The sequence below is a fragment of the Otolemur garnettii genome, unplaced genomic scaffold, assembly GCF_000181295.1.
Source record: "Otolemur garnettii isolate 467f Iridium unplaced genomic scaffold, OtoGar3 scaffold00029, whole genome shotgun sequence".
NCBI lineage: Eukaryota > Metazoa > Chordata > Mammalia > Primates > Galagidae > Otolemur > Otolemur garnettii.
In genome coordinates, this window is record NW_003852424.1 from 1,820,997 (window position 1) to 1,840,270 (window position 19,274).

At 37.9% G+C, this 19,274-nt stretch overlaps 1 protein-coding gene across 1 annotated transcript in view; it reads left to right on the plus strand.

Annotated features, from left to right (window-relative positions):
- CERS3 (ceramide synthase 3) overlaps window positions 1-19,274 on the plus strand; it is a 90,248-nt gene that overhangs the window by 7,432 nt on the left and 63,542 nt on the right. The window contains exons 2-7 of the mRNA XM_003788634.1: window positions 1,677-1,791; window positions 5,974-6,092; window positions 10,894-10,951; window positions 12,011-12,061; window positions 15,842-15,934; window positions 18,613-18,741. Of these exons, the coding sequence (XP_003788682.1) occupies window positions 1,677-1,791; window positions 5,974-6,092; window positions 10,894-10,951; window positions 12,011-12,061; window positions 15,842-15,934; window positions 18,613-18,741 (565 nt within the window). The remainder of the gene's footprint in view (window positions 1-1,676; window positions 1,792-5,973; window positions 6,093-10,893; window positions 10,952-12,010; window positions 12,062-15,841; window positions 15,935-18,612; window positions 18,742-19,274) is intronic.

Consider the following 19,274-nt stretch of genomic DNA (forward strand, 5'->3'; position numbering starts at 1 on the left):
AAAAAAAAAAAAGATGTAAGATATGCAGACAACAAATAGCAAATGGCAGACATAATCCTAATTTATCAGTAATTACTTTAAATGGAAAAGGAGTAAACATTACAATTAAAAGGCACAGATAGGAGGCATAGATAGGAAAACATCATCCAACCAAAACTGTTTATAAGAGACACACTTTAGGTTTAAAGACACAAATAGGTTGAAAGTAAAAGGCTGAAAAATGATGTACCATGCAAACAGTAACTGAAAGAGAACTAGAGTGATCGTCCTAACATCAGACAAAATGGAATTTAATAACTTTAAAATTTATTACTAGAGACAAGTGAGATTTTATGAAGAAAAAAGATAAATCTTTTAAGAAGATAGGACAATTATAAACATTTATGGTACCTGGCAACAGAGTCCCAAAATACACAAAGCAAAACCCAACAGAATTGAAGGGAGAAATAGACAACAATCATAAATCGTAAGCTTCAATACCCCACTTTCAATACTTGATAGAACAACTAGGCAGAAGATCACAAGGAAATAAAAGACTCTAACAACACTACAAATCAGCTAGACCTAACGAACATCTGTAGTGCGCGCCACCCAACAACAGCAAATCACACATTCTTCTCGCAGACACAAAGAGCATTCTCCAGGATAAATCATATGTCAGGCTGTAAAACAGTCTCATCTCAATAAATGTACAGGGACTGAAATACCAAATATGTTTTTCAGCTACAATGAAATGAAATTTGAAACCGGTAACACAAGGAAATTGAGAAATTAATGAATGTGTGTAAATCAAATAACATACTTTTAAATAATCCATCAGAGGAGAAATCACAAGGTAAATTAAGAAATACTTGAGATGAATGAAGAAGAAAACACCATCCTGAAACTTATGGAATGCAGCAATAGTAGTGTTTGAAAGGAAATTTATAGCTATAAATACCTATATTGAAAAAGAGGAAAGCCCTCAAATCAATAACCTGACCTTCTACCTTAAGAATCTAGAAACACAAGACCAAACTAAACTTAAAGCAAGCAGACATTAGGAAATAACAAAGTTCAGAGTAGAAAATCAACAAACCCCCCACATACCCAGTAGAATTGTTGAGACTGATACTGCCAAGTGTTGGTGGGCACATAGAATACCTGGAACTCTGACATATTATTGGCGGGAATGCAAAATAATATAGCTGCTTTTGTCAATTTCCTATATATCACATCAACTCCATTACTTGGTAGTTACCCAAGAGTCATGCCATTTTTCTACATGTCAGAACTTGAAATAGGAACATAATAATTTCTTTAAGATAATATCACCAAATACAAGTTTTTCTGACAAAACTATTATTTATTTTAATTACTGACATTAAAAAATAAAATTCTGAGTAGAATGGCTTATTCCCAGATCTTATATATACATATCTTTAGATCAACATAAAAGAAATTTTAGAATTGGGTGTTTTATTTTATTCTTTACAATTATTGCTTGTATGTCAGGTCTGAAAATCTTCTCTTCTTGAGTCTTTGAGAGGCAGATGTTGACTTTAGGCAGGCCCAGTGACAAAATGAACAAATGATTGATCTTTCAGTGGAAACATAAAGTTACAGCTTGAGTCTTCTGGTGTTATTGTGGATTTACTCTAAGATTTTGAACTTTCTTTCTTTTCATATTTTTGTAGATTTATTGCTTTACCTCTAGCAAAAACATTCGGCATTAAAAGTACAGGGCAAAAGATCATACCAAATACCGTCTTAGAGAATTTTTTCAAACATTCCACAAGGCGACCATCTCAAGTAAGTACAAATTCTTTGCTTTTGGATTCAAAAATCTCCTTTCTTAATGGTTCAGTCACTGATGGCTTGCCTTGTCTATGCAAGAAGTCTATGCCAGTTGACCAGCAAATAATTTGATTAATTTGGATTTTTTTTGTTCTATTGATGGATTATACAGCATCCCAGGCATAAAATAAATTACAAATATATAAAGTATATTATAATTATAAAATAAGGGTGGGTGGAGGGAGTGTAATTGGCGGGATCACACCTATGGTTCATCCTATAAGGGTACATGTGAATCTCTCTAAATGTAGAATATAAATGTCTTAACACAATAACTAAGAAAAAGACATGAAGGCTATGTTAACCAGTTGGATGAAAGTACTTCAAATTGTATACAGAAACAGTATACTGTATACCATAATAGTATTAATGTACACTGTTATGATTTAATAAAAAAAGTTAATAGTTGGATTATTGCATTCAACTCTGGCATTCAGCCCTAATAATCAATGCTATGATTTGAATATGAAGATCAAAATTTAACTTTAAATGGTAAGATATATACAAAGTATACTCATGAAGAAAGAAAATTATTAGAGCAGAGAAGTCCATATCTGACAATTTTGATGATTACGGCACCATCAGAATACATGACACCCATTATGAAACTGTCTATGGGGTCACTTTCATGAGTAGGACTTTTATTCAAGGCCTCAACATACCAGAAATATTCATTGTCTCTAACTACTCTCCTGAGATAATTTTTTTAAGACAGTCAGAATTCTCTTCAGAATATCAAATGTTTTTCATTAATGTTGTAGTGTACTGGATGTTTATATAATATGGGGAAGGTTCTTAATATAAAAAATGGTATCCAGGTAAGTTTAGTGTTCACTCAGATTTCATTGTACTTCCATAGTTAAAAGGGCAGATAAAACAAAACTTCTCCAAAAGTGGCACAATCTCTAGGATGAATATAGACATATCACTAGTAATTTCAAAAATCAAGAATATGTTCTTACACAGTCTCAGGACAGATTTTTGAAGGTCCTGCGCTTTATTTTCTCAATTAAGTTGTGGTTATTGCCCTATTCTGGTGAGCTGTCTGTACATGGAAGCATGCTGAGGTTTGATGGCCTAACCTAGCATGAGACGTGGTGTCTAGGACCGTTCGTGGCTAGTCACAGCTATCTCTACCTTGTTCTGCCCTCAGCTTCTGTATTTGGCTGCTTTCTTAAAACATGGATAATCTGGCTCAGCACCTGTGGCTCAGGCAGCTAAGGTGCCAGCCACATACACCTGAGCTAGCAGGCTCAAATCCAGCCCAGACCTGCCAAACAACAATGATGACTGCAACCAGAAATTAGCTGGGCGTTGTGGCAGGTGCCTGTAATCCCAGCTACTAGGAAGGCGGAGGGAGGAGAATCACTTGAGCCCAGGAGTTGGAGGTTGCTGTGAGCTGTGATGCCACAGCACTCTACCCAGGGTGACAACTTCAGGCTCTGTCTCAAAAAAAAAAAAAAAAAGGAAGAAAAAACCACAGATAATCTGACAGGAGATCTTCACATGGTCTTTATTTCTATGTGCTTTAAAGGAATGGCTACAATCATGCACCTGTATGCTTTTGTTAGAACTGGTGGGAATGATACCTATGCATCATTTTACATGTTTCAAAAGGGAAATCAGTTATTTGTGTTTATGACAAAAAGGGTATCCTTATTATCCTTCTCTGTTTGGGAATAATTAATGTAGTTAATACCATATATAAAATGCTAAGAGCAGTACAATACTCAGGTATTTAAAATAATCTAGAAAATTTGATCCTTACCAAGTTTTTCTGCTAAGGGGAGAAAATGACCATGTGATCGATAAAGGCAAGCTAAGAAAAACTAAAAGAAAGTGTAGGTGATGTTTCTTCAGGATTGAGGAGAGGCAACTAAGGCCCAGAGAGGCAGAAGGGTCTGTCGTGCCCCTAATTAGTGGCTGAATCAAAAGCTGGAACCTGGTTCATATTCCCAGTCCAAAGCTCTTTCTACTGTACTCCAGTGAGTACTTTACCTGTAAATAGAATGTGAAAGATAATTTTTAAAGGCTGAAGTTGTGAACTGACAATACAACATAGCTTAATCTAGACATAACTTAAACATTTGCATCCAATAAGAGAAAAAAATGTTACTCATCACCCCGAAATTATTGGAAAGCTTCATCTTATGAACCAAAAATATGAAGGAAAATAAGATTCCTAAATGATATTGTTCTTAGATTACAAACTTGAGAAATCATTTATACAGCTGATCAAGATAACAAGTTGGCCAATAAAATGCTCATAGCTTAAAAGTACTGGAACTTAAGAAGATAGACTATAATAGAGGAGGGTAAAGTTCATGACTTAATAGTAATTTCTGATATGAAAACACACTCATCTCACAATAGTGCCACACATTAACTTGGTCAATGTTGTACAGGTAACATTTACTTAATTCATGGCCAAGGTAATAAGATAAATTGTTGGGTGTATGAAAAAAAGTTTTGTGCTGAGTCTATCATGTCAAGCATTGGCTGGTTAGCTCAGAAGGGCATGGCATGGTATTGATGAGACTGTTGTCAGAGATGTCCAACGTCTGGCACAATGCCTGAAAGAAATAGGTACCGATAAATAGTTGCCAGCTTGTTCTCAGAAAACAAAACAGAATAAACAACAACAACAGGTGAACCCTGGGCCTATAAAAGAACAAGTATTAGAGAGGGCAGTCTATAGGAAACTGGGCCTAATATAAGTTGTATCCTGTTTTTGTTTTATTTGTCTTTCCCTCTCTTCAAATTAAGTAATAGGCCAGCAGTTTAGTTGGTTTGTAGAAGCCACCATTTTTCCTTGGCCAGTCTTCTGTGGGGAGTGTGGTAGCTTCTGTATGAATTTGGCTACTATTATCCTGTCCCTTAGACAATCACACAAACTATATGAGATAGTATAGCAGAAGCTATCCGGCTGGCCATAAATTCCTGGCTGTCCAACCATCTGGCTCACGGTATTCGTCCATGATTGATTTAAACTTATTTTGATGTATTGGTCAATATTTTTAAAACCTAATGATTTACATCAGAATACTGAGAATGTTTGTTCTCTCTGGATGTATCAGCCAGAGGTTGGTCACAGCTGGCTTTGGGGGATGCAGTGTGTGCTTTTCTGTTTGCTGCATCCATACAGTTCCCGCTTATTTCCTTGGAGCTGAAGCTGAGCATCCATCTCATTCAATTTTATTTTGCTCATAAGAGAATTAAGAGGAAATAAAACTATTTTTTTATACTTACATTGGAAAATGAAAGATCAAGAGAGCTGGCATTTTTCAGTTGCCATAGGCTTAATGCACAAAATTTGCCTGTGTTAAAATCCCAGAGTGAAACAGACATGGTCCACTTGGTTATTTATGTTTCTTATCTGGCTTTTGTTGAACTTCAAATTTGTCACATTTGAGCTAATTCGATGTCTGTGTGATTTCCAGTTTTAAATCAAACCCTATGACTTCTGCTTCTCAAAGGAAAAGCTATCATCATTATTATATGTTGCAATCATTATTTTTGTAATTGGAATTATTTTGCATTAGTTTGAAATGGGCTCTACTTTGATTAAATGTCAAAGTAGCTGGCAACACTTGCTTGAGTTTTTCCCGCACCAGCTTCTGCAGTTCTTAGAAAGAGCACGTGAAATGCTAGAAGGTGCACTAGCCTGGGTTCTTGCCCACCCTTTGCTACTAACTTTTAGGTCTTGAAAAAGTCACTAAAATTCTCGAGGTTTCAGTTTCCACATAGGAAAGATGAAAAGATTGGATTGTGTCGATGTGTGGAACACTCTACCTGGCACCTAAGAGGTCCTAAATATATTTTAGCTGAATGACTAAGCTCACATATGCAGCTTGAAAATGTAGGTTGCTACTGATCTATAGAGAATTGATATTTCTCAGTAACTCAGAGACTGGGGTACTTTAATAACACTTTCTGATTTTTGTATTTTGGCATGTGTGTGTGCACACATGTGTGCAATGCATGTCCATAAATTAAAACATAAATTCCCTGGCTCATGGTCTCTTGGCATGTGGCAGAATTTCCCTCACCCCCAGGGCACAAGGCCCTGTAACCCAGTCTGCTAGCCAGTCTGCCTCTGCTCTTTATCACTGATTTGTTTGTTTCATCTTTTTTCAGACTGATATTTATGGATTGGCAAAGAAGTGTAACCTGACAGAGCGCCAGGTTGAAAGATGGTTCAGGAGTCGGCAGAATCAACAGAGGCCTTGCAGGCTAAAGAAATTCCAGGAAGCTTGGTAAGAAGGCTAGTCAAAGTTTTTGAAATGCTGCCATTGTATCTGGAGTAGAGTGTGGTCATCTAAGAGAGAATACTGTCATCAGGGCTTGAGAAAGTTTCAAATTGGCTCTGCCTCTCATCAGTAGGACACCTCCGGCCAGTCACTCATTGGTGCTTGTGTTCCCGCCTGTACAAGATGAGCAAGCTGTGCACTCTCTAAAATGAACGTTACTTGGCCTGAGGTCCAAAAAAATCATAAAAACATCTTAACTGGTATTTCTCTTTTCTCAGTTCTAGGTTAGCCCTAGTTCACAAGACCTTATCACCTGTTTCTAGCCCTTATAATTGTTAAGGCAGAGAACATCTGAGAGGACCTATGTTCTCCTCATGGAAGACTTAACTGAGAAGGCCACTTTCTGACCCAGCGCATGGCCCCAGCCCAGCCTGTAGGCTGCACAGCCCATCTCTCTTGGCCAGAGCATCAGGGAGGGTCTTACCTGGTCAGCTATTCTGAATCCATTCTGAGGGCAAGGAGATAGCATTGGATTTATTTTTGGTTTCACTGAGTTCTGTTTTTTCCCCCTCTTGTAGAATATTGTAGTACCGTCTTTGCAAGGGACACTGACACCTGTGTGGAAAAAGGAGCAGCAGGTTGTTGCTGTTACTTTGCTTCCCTTTTTCACATCCAGAGGAATGCTATTGGTTGGATTGTGCTCAGTGCCACAGTCCACACACCAGCGGTCCTCCTTCTTCCTGCCTGTTTCTTCCCACCCGCAGATTGCCTGATGACTCCCAGCAGGTGCTTTTGTTCCAATGGTGAAGTGAATGGGAAGCTAATGTCAGACTCTCAAAGAAGCAAACAGAAGCTTGAGAGGCTGAGCTGTAATGATTTCCTTTAGTTTACCTATGCATTCCTGAGTCCTGCCATCCAACTGCATTTAGAGTGACAGATCAATTCTTCAGGGGGCTCCAACACTCATTTCTCATCACAGGCTTCCATTGCCTTTCCAGTGGCTAGAGGTGTACAGCCTCGTTTTTTTTCTAACCAGCTTCTCTCTGACCTTTAACTCTTGAAAGGTTGGTTAAATATTGTGCAGTCACAGATGTCAGCTTGGCACAAGTGTATCTCTCTAACTCATCATCACGGAACAGCACCCAATGGATCTGGTCTCACATTACATTCTCCTGTTTCCCTGCTCTCAATTTTCACAAATTTCACAAATTCATTCTAAGTGAGATAATTGTTGAAAGTTATTATGGGCTAGATAAACAGCCTAAAGCAAAACACCAGCCTGGCTGATTGTATTAGGGACTGTGCATTACTCTCTCATCCTTAGCCATGAGATGTGCCACAGAAATCATAGCCCGAGATGCAGAGCCCCAGATATTTTGAAAATCTCTGTAAACTTATTTCCCAGCAACAAACTCTTAAAATACTCTCTAAGAGCCAGAAGTTCCCCGAGAACATAAGGATGGATCCTCCTCTGAGCACCCTGTGCTCAGTGTGTTGTTTCCTTGGTTACTTTACTTAATGATGACCTGTACTCCCTGTTCCACAGCAATCAGGATTTTAATATGTAGTGAATCCTTCTTAAAAAAAAAAATCAAACTCCATAGTAGGTGACCACTTTTCAAAATAAGCATTTCTGTTTAGCAATAAGTAGTAACCCCCAAGTGCTTAAGGTATAGAGAGAGGAAGCCTCCCCAGTGATGGAGGGAGGGCTACCTTGGGCTGGGTGATGGCCTTGCCCAGATCTGACCAGTGCAGGCCCACAGTTTGCTCTGTCCAGCACCCCCTGCCATAGAGCCCCTTTCTAGCCCCATCTCCTTCTCTCACCATTGGCTTAAGTTCACTCTGCTCAATTTCTCCCTGATTCTACCCTGCAGTTCCATCTTTCACTATTACTTTCTGAATTGTTTTCTAGTGTTTTTTCTTCTCCCATGGTTATTATATGTTTATCTCAGCTTTTCCTTGACCGAAAAAAAAATATATATATATTACTTAGGTTCATTTGAAGCAAGTAAAATGGCATTAACAAGTATATATGTCCTCATTTATCTTAGAGAAATGCAGCAGCTCTCAAACATTTTGGTCTCAAGACCCCTTGTTCTCTTAAAAACTCTTGAAGATTGCAAAGAACATTCATGGGTGTTATACCTATTGATATTTACTGCATTAGAAGTTATAACTGAGACATGTAGACCAGGTATAATGGTGGCTTACACCTGCAATCCCAGCACTTGGGGAGGCCAAAGTAGGAGAATCACTTGAGCCCAGTTTGAGATCTGCCTGGGCAACACAGCAAGATCTTGTTTTTAGAAAAAAAAATACAAAAATTAGCTAAATGTGGTGGCACACACCTGTAGTCCTAGCTACTTGCAAAACTGAGGCAGGAGGATCTCTTGAGCCCATGTGTTTGAGGTTGCTGTGAGCTATGGTGGCACCACTGAACTTTAGCCTGGATGACAGAGCAAGACATATCTCAAAAGAAAAAAACTGAAACATTTGTAAAATGTGAGACTACACAGCACCCATTTGATCAGAGCAGTGATTCAGTCACATATCAGTTTAACCTTGCTTGTGTGACAATGAGAGGAAAAATAATTTTTTTTATTATTATGAAAATATTCTGACCTCAGGGTTCCCTGGCACACACCTTGACAATCCTTGGCATAGTTCAATGAAATCTGAGTAGAACTGGTCCAGAAAAATGTGAAACTTGGGTTGTATTCTGATGATTACTATACAATGCCGGCTGTTTTGTGACCTCTTTCAACCTTAAGTTTCCTTTAGTATTTATCTTATCTGCTTTTTAGGGTTGTGAGAATCAAACAGCAGTTTGTAAAGAGGGACTAATTATATGACCAGCTTCATAATCCTGTTGTGAAGATAAAACCGTGCATATGTGCTTAGCTTAGTGCCTGGTGCGGACTAAAGAAGTAAATAAATATTTGGGAAACAAATAAGAAGAGCTGTGATGTGAGGCTTTTGGCTTCATTTGTGGGCTGGGTGGCCTGAGTATCTCCTGTTTTTTATGGTTCTGCTTTGGATGAGATGATCGTGGGACCCACAGCAATGCTTTCTCTGGATAAAACAAATGAGATTAGGTCCTAACTTTGATTTTTGTAAAATGCCCTTTGGGTAGCTTTATGAGTACTGAACCCTAAGTTTTTTCTCCTAACCAAAGGAGACATGAAGAAAGACTGTCACCTGGGTTAGAGGTGTTGATGATGTTCAGGAGCATCACTGCGTGATGCCGAGTCCAAAGACCAGCACTTCAAATCACAGCTTTACTGCTTCTTAGCTACATTAGCTGGGGATGTGGCCTAACCTTTCTGAGTCTGAATTTTCATTTACAAAATTAGGTATACACATGTGAAAGCTGTCCAGAGAGTATCCAGCCACTGTTAATACTATTTTCCACATTATATGGCTGGATATTTTCCAGACAGCTCTGCTATGTCTGTTCCCATTTCCTACTATCTTACAGGTATCTTGAGGAAAGCACCATAGGTGTTATATAAATGTAATGACCGAATTTCATTTTAATATTTTGAAATTTTATCTTAATGTTATTATTGCTTCTTCAATCATTAGATAAAATAGATGTAATTTAGGAAAGGAAACTGTATGTTTTGGAAAGTTATATTCATAAAAGTAGAAAGATGACATAGTGAGCTGTGTCTGCTTTTGCCCATCAGCAACTTTAACACTGACCAACTCAAGGCCAGTCTTTTCTCATCTGAACCTCCACCTTCTTATCTCCCCTACCACAGATTTTTGAAACAATATCAGACATTGTATGATTTCATTTGTAAGTATTTTAGTATGTATTCCTAAAAGACGAGAACTCTTTATTTTAAACATAGTTGCAGTATCAGTATCATAACCCAAAAAATTGTATTTAATAACAGCAAACATTCAGTGTTTAGATTTCCTTGCTTGTTTAATAATATTCTTTACAGTGTTTATTTGAATCAGAAACTAAAGAAGATCCATATGTTGCAATTGGTTGATCCATCTGTAAAGTCTCTTGATCTATAGATCTTTCTCCATGTATAAGGAAAATCTTCTTTCAAAATCTGCTTTTAGGAGAAAAGACTAAAATCTGGCCACATAGAAACTTTTTTTTTTTTTTTAAGAGAGACAGATTACTTTGTCACCCTCAGTAGAGTGCCGTGGCGTCACAACTCACAGCAACCTTCAGCCCTTGGGCTCAGGAGAATCTCTTGCCTCAGCCTCCCGAGTAGCTGGGACTACAGGCACCTGCCACAACACCCAGCTATTTTTGTTGTTGTCATTGTTGCAGTTTGGCTGGGGTGGGTTTGAACCCACCACCCTCAGTATATGAGGCCAGCGTCCTACTCACTGAGCCACAGGCACCGCCCCTCATGGAAACTTTTTAACTGGGAATTAAATGGAGATAAAATAAGTGATTAGACTAATTAGATCCCTTCTTGCTATGGTGATTATAATACTAATATCAAACCATTGTTTATTCCACATCTAGAACTAGGCTGCAATAATAATAATAATGGCTACCATTTATTATTACTTACTTCATACTTCAGCTATGATTGACATTTTTACCAATTATCTTCAATTCCTTTTACAGCTTGAGGTATTGTTATTCTCATCTTACACATGAGGAAGTTAAGGCTCTTGAGGCTAAATAATTTACCCAAAGTTGTAATAAATGGCAGAGCCAGGATATGCACTTAGATCTGTCTGACTCCAGTATATCTTCTTTCCAAATCCTTTTCTCTTTACATGTCAATCATCTTTACAAGGGAGTAAAAACTTTTCTTTCTTTTGGCAGCTGGCGATTTACATTTTATTTAATGATGACTGTTGCTGGAATTGCATTTCTTTATGATGTAAGTTATCTATTTGATATCTTTTATTGGAATTTGTGTTTAATCTTTAAAATTCTTGCAAGTGAATTGCTTTAGGATATAATACTTCTAATAAGATAATCTAGTTTCAGAGATTTCTTCCAAGATTCAAGATTTCTCTCAAATATTGCTACAGATATCTTAAGGTGGTCTTATTACTATGGAAGCAGTAATATAATTGGTTCAGAAATAATTTTTTTTTTTTTTGAGACAGAGCCTCAAGCTATCCCCCTAGGTAGAGTGCCATGGCATCACGCTCACAGCAACCTCCAACTCCTGGGCTCAAGCGAGTCTCCTGCCTCAGCCTCCCAAGTAGCTGGGACTACAGGCGCCCGCCACAACACTTGGCCATTTTTTTGGTTGCAGCCATCATTGTTGCTTGGCGGGCCCGGGCTGGGGATTTGAACCCGCCACCTTACGTGTATGTGACTGACGCCTTAGTCGCTTGAGCCACAGGCGCCGAGCCGGTTCAGAAATAATTTTGTTAGGCTAAATACAGTGGCTCATGCCTGTAATCCCAGAACTTGGGAGGCCAAGGCGGGTAGATTTCCTGAGCTCACAAAACCAGCCTGAGCCAGAGCGAGACCCTGTCTCCAAAAAATAACCTGGTGTTGTGGTGGGTGCCTGTGTCTCAGCTACTCAGGAGGCTGAGGCAGGAGAATCACTTGAACCCAAGAATCACTTGAACCCAAGAGTTTGAGGTTGCTGTGAGCTAAGACATCATGGTACTCTACCAAGGGTGACCAAGTGAGACAGAGTCAAATAATACTAAAAATAATAATAATTTTGTTAGTAGATTCACTTGTTTGAAATAGTTTTCTCATCGTATATTGACTAGAAGTAGTGAAATTCACGAATATTCATAGGAATATCTAGAAATACCTATAAAGGGGAAAATAGGTACAACAGAAGCAAAAGAATACAACAAAATGCATCTTTGCTTCTTATAAATAACATTAGGAGGAGCTTAGGTTTTCTGCTGAAATCAGCCTTTGGCTCTTAGAAACATTTCTTCTCTTTTGGGTCCTTTTTGTTTTACAGAAACCTTGGGTATATGACCTATGGGAGGTTTGGAATGGATATCCAAAACAGGTAAGTCCCTCTAATGTCCCCCACCCCCTTACTTCAACATCCAGGCCTCTCAGATTGTCCCCTTAGTTAGGCCTTGGTCCCCTGTTACTCTTTGTTCACTACCGTGTCATCCTCTGGAACTTCTTGGCCTAAGCCTCCTCACCCTTATTGACCCTCACTTATCTCATACCTTTGGTGTGTATATAGTTAATGTGATTACATATTTGGGTTTAAATCTACCATCTTATTATTTAATTATTTATTTATTTATTTTGAGATGGAGCCTCAAGCTGTCCCTCTGGGTAGAGTGCTGTAGCATCATAGCTCACAGCAACCTTTAACTCCTAGGCTCAAGCAATTCTCCTGCTTCCACCCCCCAAGTGGCTGGGACTACAGGCACCTGCCACAATGCCCGGCTTTTTGGTTGCAGCCATCATTGTTGTTTGGCGGGCCCAGGCTGGATTCAAACCCGCCAGCTCAGGTGTATGTGGCTGACGCCTTAGCCACTTAAGCCACAGGCGCCGGGCCTTATTATTTATTTTTTATTTGTACCACCTGATACATTTCCTTTTGTATTCTCTTCTTACTTTTCTATGGGATAATTTTTTTTTAAAAATCACTATTTCCTTTCTTCCCTTATATGGACTTTTTAGTTATGTATGCTTTGTTCTTCTAGTGGCTATTTTAGAGATTACTGTTTACATCCTTGATTTATTACAGTCTAATACAAATTAATGCTCTTACCTTTTTCTAGTCATTGAAAGATCGTTAGACTATAATGTATTTCTTCTTCTTCATATATTTAAAGCCCTACAAGTTGTTGCTATTGTTGTTTTGTATATCAGTCAAGTTACATTTTCCATTCTATTCCCTGCTTCCTGAATTTCTCTGCTTCTATCTGGGATTATTAGCCTTCTGGGGGTTAAGAATCCCCTCGGTATCTTTTTAATGATGAGTCTATCAGATTTTGTCTGAAAATATTATCATATTGTTTTTGGTTTTAGAAGGATATTTTTGCTGAGTATGGCATTCTGGGGTAGCAGTGCTCTTTTAAAGATGTCATTCCATTGTCTTCTGCTTCTTTAAGAGTATCCCATCAGCTTCTTTAAGAGGTCAGCTATCACTTTTACTTTTGCTTCTCTGAACATAGTCTTTTTTCTCTGTCTAATTTTAATATTTTGTCTCGTCTTTCAGCAATTTTATTATGATATACATAAATATAGTTTTTAAAATTTTCATTCTGTGTAGTGCATCCATAGTACATCCTGACTTTGTGGCTTGAAGTCTTTAGTCAGTTTTGGAAAATTCTTGGCCTTAACAGAAATTTCTTCTGCTCCTAATTCTCTTTACTTATCTGAAATTCCAGTTACAAGTGTGCTAATACACTGGCCCTCATATATCTCTTATGCTTTTAAAAATAATTTGCATTCTTTGTATCTTTGTGCTTTGGTTGCTGTGAAACAGTTCTCCACAGGTCTCTTGGATTTCTGCATGTCCTATGCAGTGAGGCACTGACTGCGTATTGTTCTGTACTGTCTTTTCACAGATGTTTATATAGCAAACCACTCTGTCTCCCTCTGAAACAAAGGGTAGATATGTTACTATTCATTATAAAAGATGCAGATTGTCTAGCTCAGGGTTCCTTTCTTGTAACACAGCCCACTGCATGTGTTGCTATCACCTGATCCTCCTTTCTAAGCTCTATAGGAATTGAGGATGAGAGAGTTGGTCCAAATACTGATACTCTGGCTATTCTATTGCTGTAAATCATAAACTATCCTTTTTCTCTGACCAAGGAGTCTCCTATTTCCTACCAACATCTATGAAACTTGTGCAAAGTAACTTGTTAGCTTGTGAGTAGGGTCTAACCTTAGTCATGTCACAGTTTTGGATACTTTCTACTTTCATGTCCTGCAGTTCCCTAGTACTTTTTCCAGCATTCTCTAATCTATTGTTAAACATAGCTTTTGAGTTTATAATTTCAGTTATTGTAGCTCTCAGTTCTTAAATTTTCATTTACCTTTATTTTTTAATGCATTCCAGTTCTTTACTGAAATCTTCTATTTTTACTCTATTTTCAAAGTTATTTTAAAGTCCAATCTGTTAGGTGCAATATCTGGATCACTTGTGGGTCTGCTTTCTTTCTTGTTCCTGTCATCTTATGCTTGATAGCTTTTGACTGAATAATAGATATTATATGTGAAAAATTATAGATGGTTAGATATATCATCTTCCTTCTGAGAAGATTTATTTTCACTGCTGTTAGGTATTAGAGATGGGGCAGATCCCGTTTCGTCTACAATTGAGCTGATTCAGTGTGGACTTCAGTCTTTGTAAGGGCAGATATAATTCTAATTAACCCATAACCTAAGGTATTCTTCTTCAGTGGTTTTAAATGGATGACTACAGAGTCATCTGTACTACGACTCCTTTTACTTGTTCAGCATGGACAGCAGTTTACTTTCTAGCATTATGAGATTACCAGACTCATCCGTAACTTCTGCTTCTTCTTAGTCTCTTAGCTCCATATTGCTTATAAACCAGCAAATGCAGAATTTATGATATTCAAATGCTGATTGTCTATGAATTTATCCTGCAGATAAAGATTTTTGAATAGAGGTTCACTCTAATGTATTTTTTTCTCTTGGGTTCTTGACTCAACAGGTTCTGTGCACCTTGGTTGCTCTTCGACAACTTCAAACAGATATTCCTTTTTGTCATTTATTCAGATCTTTTTAGTTCTCAGGAGGGGGTCAGTCTTATACAGCCTTGTTTGTCAGAAAAGAAAGTAGATTCTCTGTTTCATTCTTCTGTGGTCTTATCAAGGATGGTGAGTTGACCAGAAACATCAGTCCTTATAATATGCTAGTCTTGGCATTGAAGAATCAAAGAAGGTTAGACTGTGAAGGACATAGGCATAATCTAGGCCAATCCCTGGTCCTGTCATCTTCCAACTCCAACATATACTTATCTTCTCAAATCTATGAATATTTATTGGCACATAATAAACCACCCCCAACACTGAGTGCCCTAGAATAGCAACATTCTGTTTGCTCATGACTTGCGCTATTAATTTGGGTCAGGCTCAGTTAAGCAGTTCTTCTGCTTCATGTAGTGGCTGTTGAGTTCATTCATGCAATTTCAGTCAACTGGGAGGCCGGCTCAGATCTCTAGTGCCCTTATTTATATTTTTGGCAATTGGCATCTTGGTTCTCTTTTGTGTGGTATCTCCAGCAAGATAGATTTCCTACATGGTGCTCATAAAGTGTCTGCTTGCAACACATTCTCTTACGTCTCTTTGCCCAAAAATCAGGATCAAATCCATAGTTAGTGTAGTTGATGACACAAGGGTTTTGATATCAGAAGACAAACATACACTGGGAGTGTGAATATAACAATCTAATATACTGAGTAATATAATATCTCAACTTAGCACTCTAGGAGGCCAAGGTGGGAGGATCTCTTGAGTTCAGGAGCTCCAGGCCAGCCTGAGCAAGAGGGAGACACCATCTGTATTAAAACTAAAAAACTAACCAGGCACTGTGGCGGGCAACTATAGTCCCAGCTACTGGGAGGCTGAGGCAGGAGGATTACTTCAGCCCTAGAGTTTGGAGTTGCTGTGAGCAAGGCTGATGCCACAGCACTCTAACCTGGGGGACAGAGTAAGTTGAAATATAAATCATTGTTATTTTATGGGATTTGGGGGAATATAAATAGTGCATTAGTAGTAGGTGTTAGTGCATTAAAATGAGTTGCTTATACAGTAACACTTAAAGTCATGAGTACTCTTTTCTTCCCCAGCCCCTGCTGCCATCCCAGTACTGGTACTACATCTTAGAAATGAGTTTTTATTGGTCTCTGTTGTTCAGTCTTGGCTCTGATGCCAAGAGGAAGGTAAGTATCTTATTTACAAAGCTACTTCATCAGTTTTTCAAAAATTTTTATTCTCCCTCCCCAAATTCTAATTTAAATTGTATTTTATGTGTATTTTGTTCCAGTTAGTTGATTTTATTTTTTTGTAGTACATACAGTAGTGCAAATCATGCTCATACTTTGGTGCTTTGGTAAATATTTGTAGTGAAACATTATAGTAACCATCTTTGAAGCCCCATCCCTGTTCACTAAGAACAGAAATCTCCTTCATGTTGTCTGTTTCTTTTGATTTGGGAATTTAATGTCCCTCTGGACAAAGAAGAAAAATGATTACAAAACCACCTTTTATAAAACTTTTTGATATTTCCAAAGACTTTGAGAACATTTCTTCCTTAATTAATCAAATATCCTTATAAGGAAAGCTTGCTTCAGGGGTGACGAGCTTTGCTTTATTTGCAGGCAAAATGAGTCACCAGCATGCTAAATGCCGTGCTTAAGATCACAGAGTGAGGCATTTTAGGAAGTATTTGATCATCACTGATTCCTACTTGCTGGTCCTGCAAATCCAGTTAGATCCTGAATGCAATCAAAATTTTGTAATATATGTGTTTTAACAATGCAGATTCAATGATAAATATTCTTGGCATATACTTCATAAACTGTACCCTATGCAGAAGGCTGGTTTGTAGCAAAATCTGTATGATAAGTAAAATTAAGTTCAATGTTTGGTAAGCCAAGTTGGCTGGATTAAATGACATTTGAGGTCAGTGATGGTGACCATTGCCCATCACTAAAGGGCACACTGCAATCAACTGCACATCTTAAAACACAAGGACTCTAAGTGAAAAAATCTGATAGCAATTATTGCCATTTTCTATATAATTCAATAATAGCTGTAGATTAACTGTTACTAACTTAGCTTTAGGTTTTGAATACATCAAAATTTAAACCACTGAATTATTTTCTCAAGGGATAGAATTAAAAATAATTTTTATAAAGTCTTCATAGATAGACAAGTTGATCCTGTATTTCTCCCACTTTCGATTTTGCAGTAGTTGACTTCCTTTTCGTTTCTTGTAGGCGCATTGAGCACTGTTTCAAACACTAAATATAGAAATTATAAAGACATATCTTCAGAAACATAAAACCGTTGGGACATAGCTAACGTATAGGCTCTAGAATCAGATGTGGCTCCTGGGTTTGAGCCCCTGGCTTCGATGCTCACCAACATCTTGAACTAGTTGATTAAAATTCCTAAACTTGATTTCCTCATCTATAAAATGGAGCTTAAAACAGTTCCTATCTCCTCAGGTTATTGTGAGGATTAAGTAAATTAATCTGTATAAAACACTTCCTGGCATACAGTAAGTCCTCAGTAATGAGCTATTATTAGTAGTAATATATTTAGTTTTTTAGTTTGGCTGCAAGAAAACTGGAATCAACTATTTAAAATGCATAGTTCAGTGGTTTTTTATATATTCACAGAGCTGTGCTATCATCACCACAATCAATTTTAGAACACTTTTGTCACCCCAAAAAGAACTATATCCTTTATCAGTTACTTCCCATTTTCCCAACCTCCCTGCCACCTGGCAAACACTCACCCACTTTGTCTCTCTGGGCATTTCATATACTGGAATCACACAATATGCAGGCTTTGGTGTCTGTCTTCTTCCACTGGGCGTGCTGTCTCCTAGCTTCTTCCATGTCCTAGCACCTATCCTGCTTCATCAGTATTTATTGCTGAATAATAGTTCATTGTGTGGATAGAACCCAGTTTATTTTTCCATTTATCAGTTGGTAGACATTTTGGTTATTTCCTCCATTTGGTTACTATGACTAATGCTATAAATACACGTATGCAAGTTTTTACATGAACATATAGTTCATTTCACTGGGAGTGGAATTGTTGGGCCATATGGTAATTCTATGTTTAACGTTTTGAGGAACTAACTGCCAGACTGTTCCATTCCTACCAATAGTGGATAAGGCTACCAATCTGTCCACACCCTTCCCAACACTTATTACTGGTAATGTTTTCTGTTATAGCCATCCTCGTGGGTGTGAAGTGGTATCTCACTGTGGTTTTGGTTTGTATTTTTCTGATGGCTAACGATGTTGAATATGTTTTCATGTACGAATCAGTTATTTGTATGTCTTTGCAGAAAACCTTGAGATGTTTATATTCAGTGGCAACAGCTTTCCTTAGCCTAGATTTTCTAATATAGTTACTCCACTCTCATTTGTTACTTACTTCATATGTGCTGACTTACTTTAATAGTTGAATAGTTTTATTATATCTACTTTTTAATTGCTTTTTTGGAATTAGGCAGGGGCTAAACAATAAATGTAAATACACATGGGGATATGCTTTGTGTGTATGTATGTAGTATTGCTTTGTATGTGTATTTGTGAGAGAGGGGATGTGGTATATCCAGGATGGGGTAGTGTGAAGGACAGCAGATGTTAGGACTTAGATGACAACTATTCAATGCTGTCTCAAAATTAAGTGACTTCCTCAGTGAGAATAATGGTTGTCCTAGCTCCCCCACAAAGATTGTGTTTAAGAATAAAAGTGAAAACATTTTATAAATTTCAAAACATGCAGATGTAAGTTATTGATATCATCATCATTATTATTATCTTTTCCAGTGATTGGGAAATAACATTAATGGCTTCCATTTCCTCTCATTATACAGGATTTTCTAGCTCATGTCATCCACCACCTGGCTGCTATTAGTTTGATGAGCTTCTCTTGGTGTGCTAATTATATTCGCAGTGGGACCCTTGTGATGGTTGTACACGATGTGGCTGACATTTGGCTGGAGGTAAATGTTTGCCATTAAAAAACTAATGATAACATCACATCCTGGGTTTAATGGCTCACAGAAGGACTTGTCTGGGAGTGAGTAGCAGGGCTGCCTGTCCTGGAAACACCCAAAGTCTGAGAATGTCTCTGGGTTCCCAAATTCCAAGATTAAAGAAATGAAACCTCTTGGTTTTTGGCTTAATCCTTCTCCATTGTATTAGAGAGATGTTGATTTGTGGGGCACCACTTACAAAAGTTGCATGTAGATGGTAGCTCAGGAAGTAAGATGTGATATTCGAAGAAGGAATAAATTTTTATCTTGTGAAAGGCAAACTTGGATTTATGGCATTAAGGATTCTCAGAGTTGGATGCATCATCTATTCTCCTTTAAGCCAGTGCTCAACCACCTACTACTCTACCCCATCCTCCTTCTGCCCAATCTGTGGCTTTAAGGAATGGAAGCCTTTTTTTGAGACGGAGCCTCAAGCTATCCCCCTGGGTAGAGTGCTGTGGCATCACAGCTCACAGCAACCTCCAACTCCTGGGCTCAAG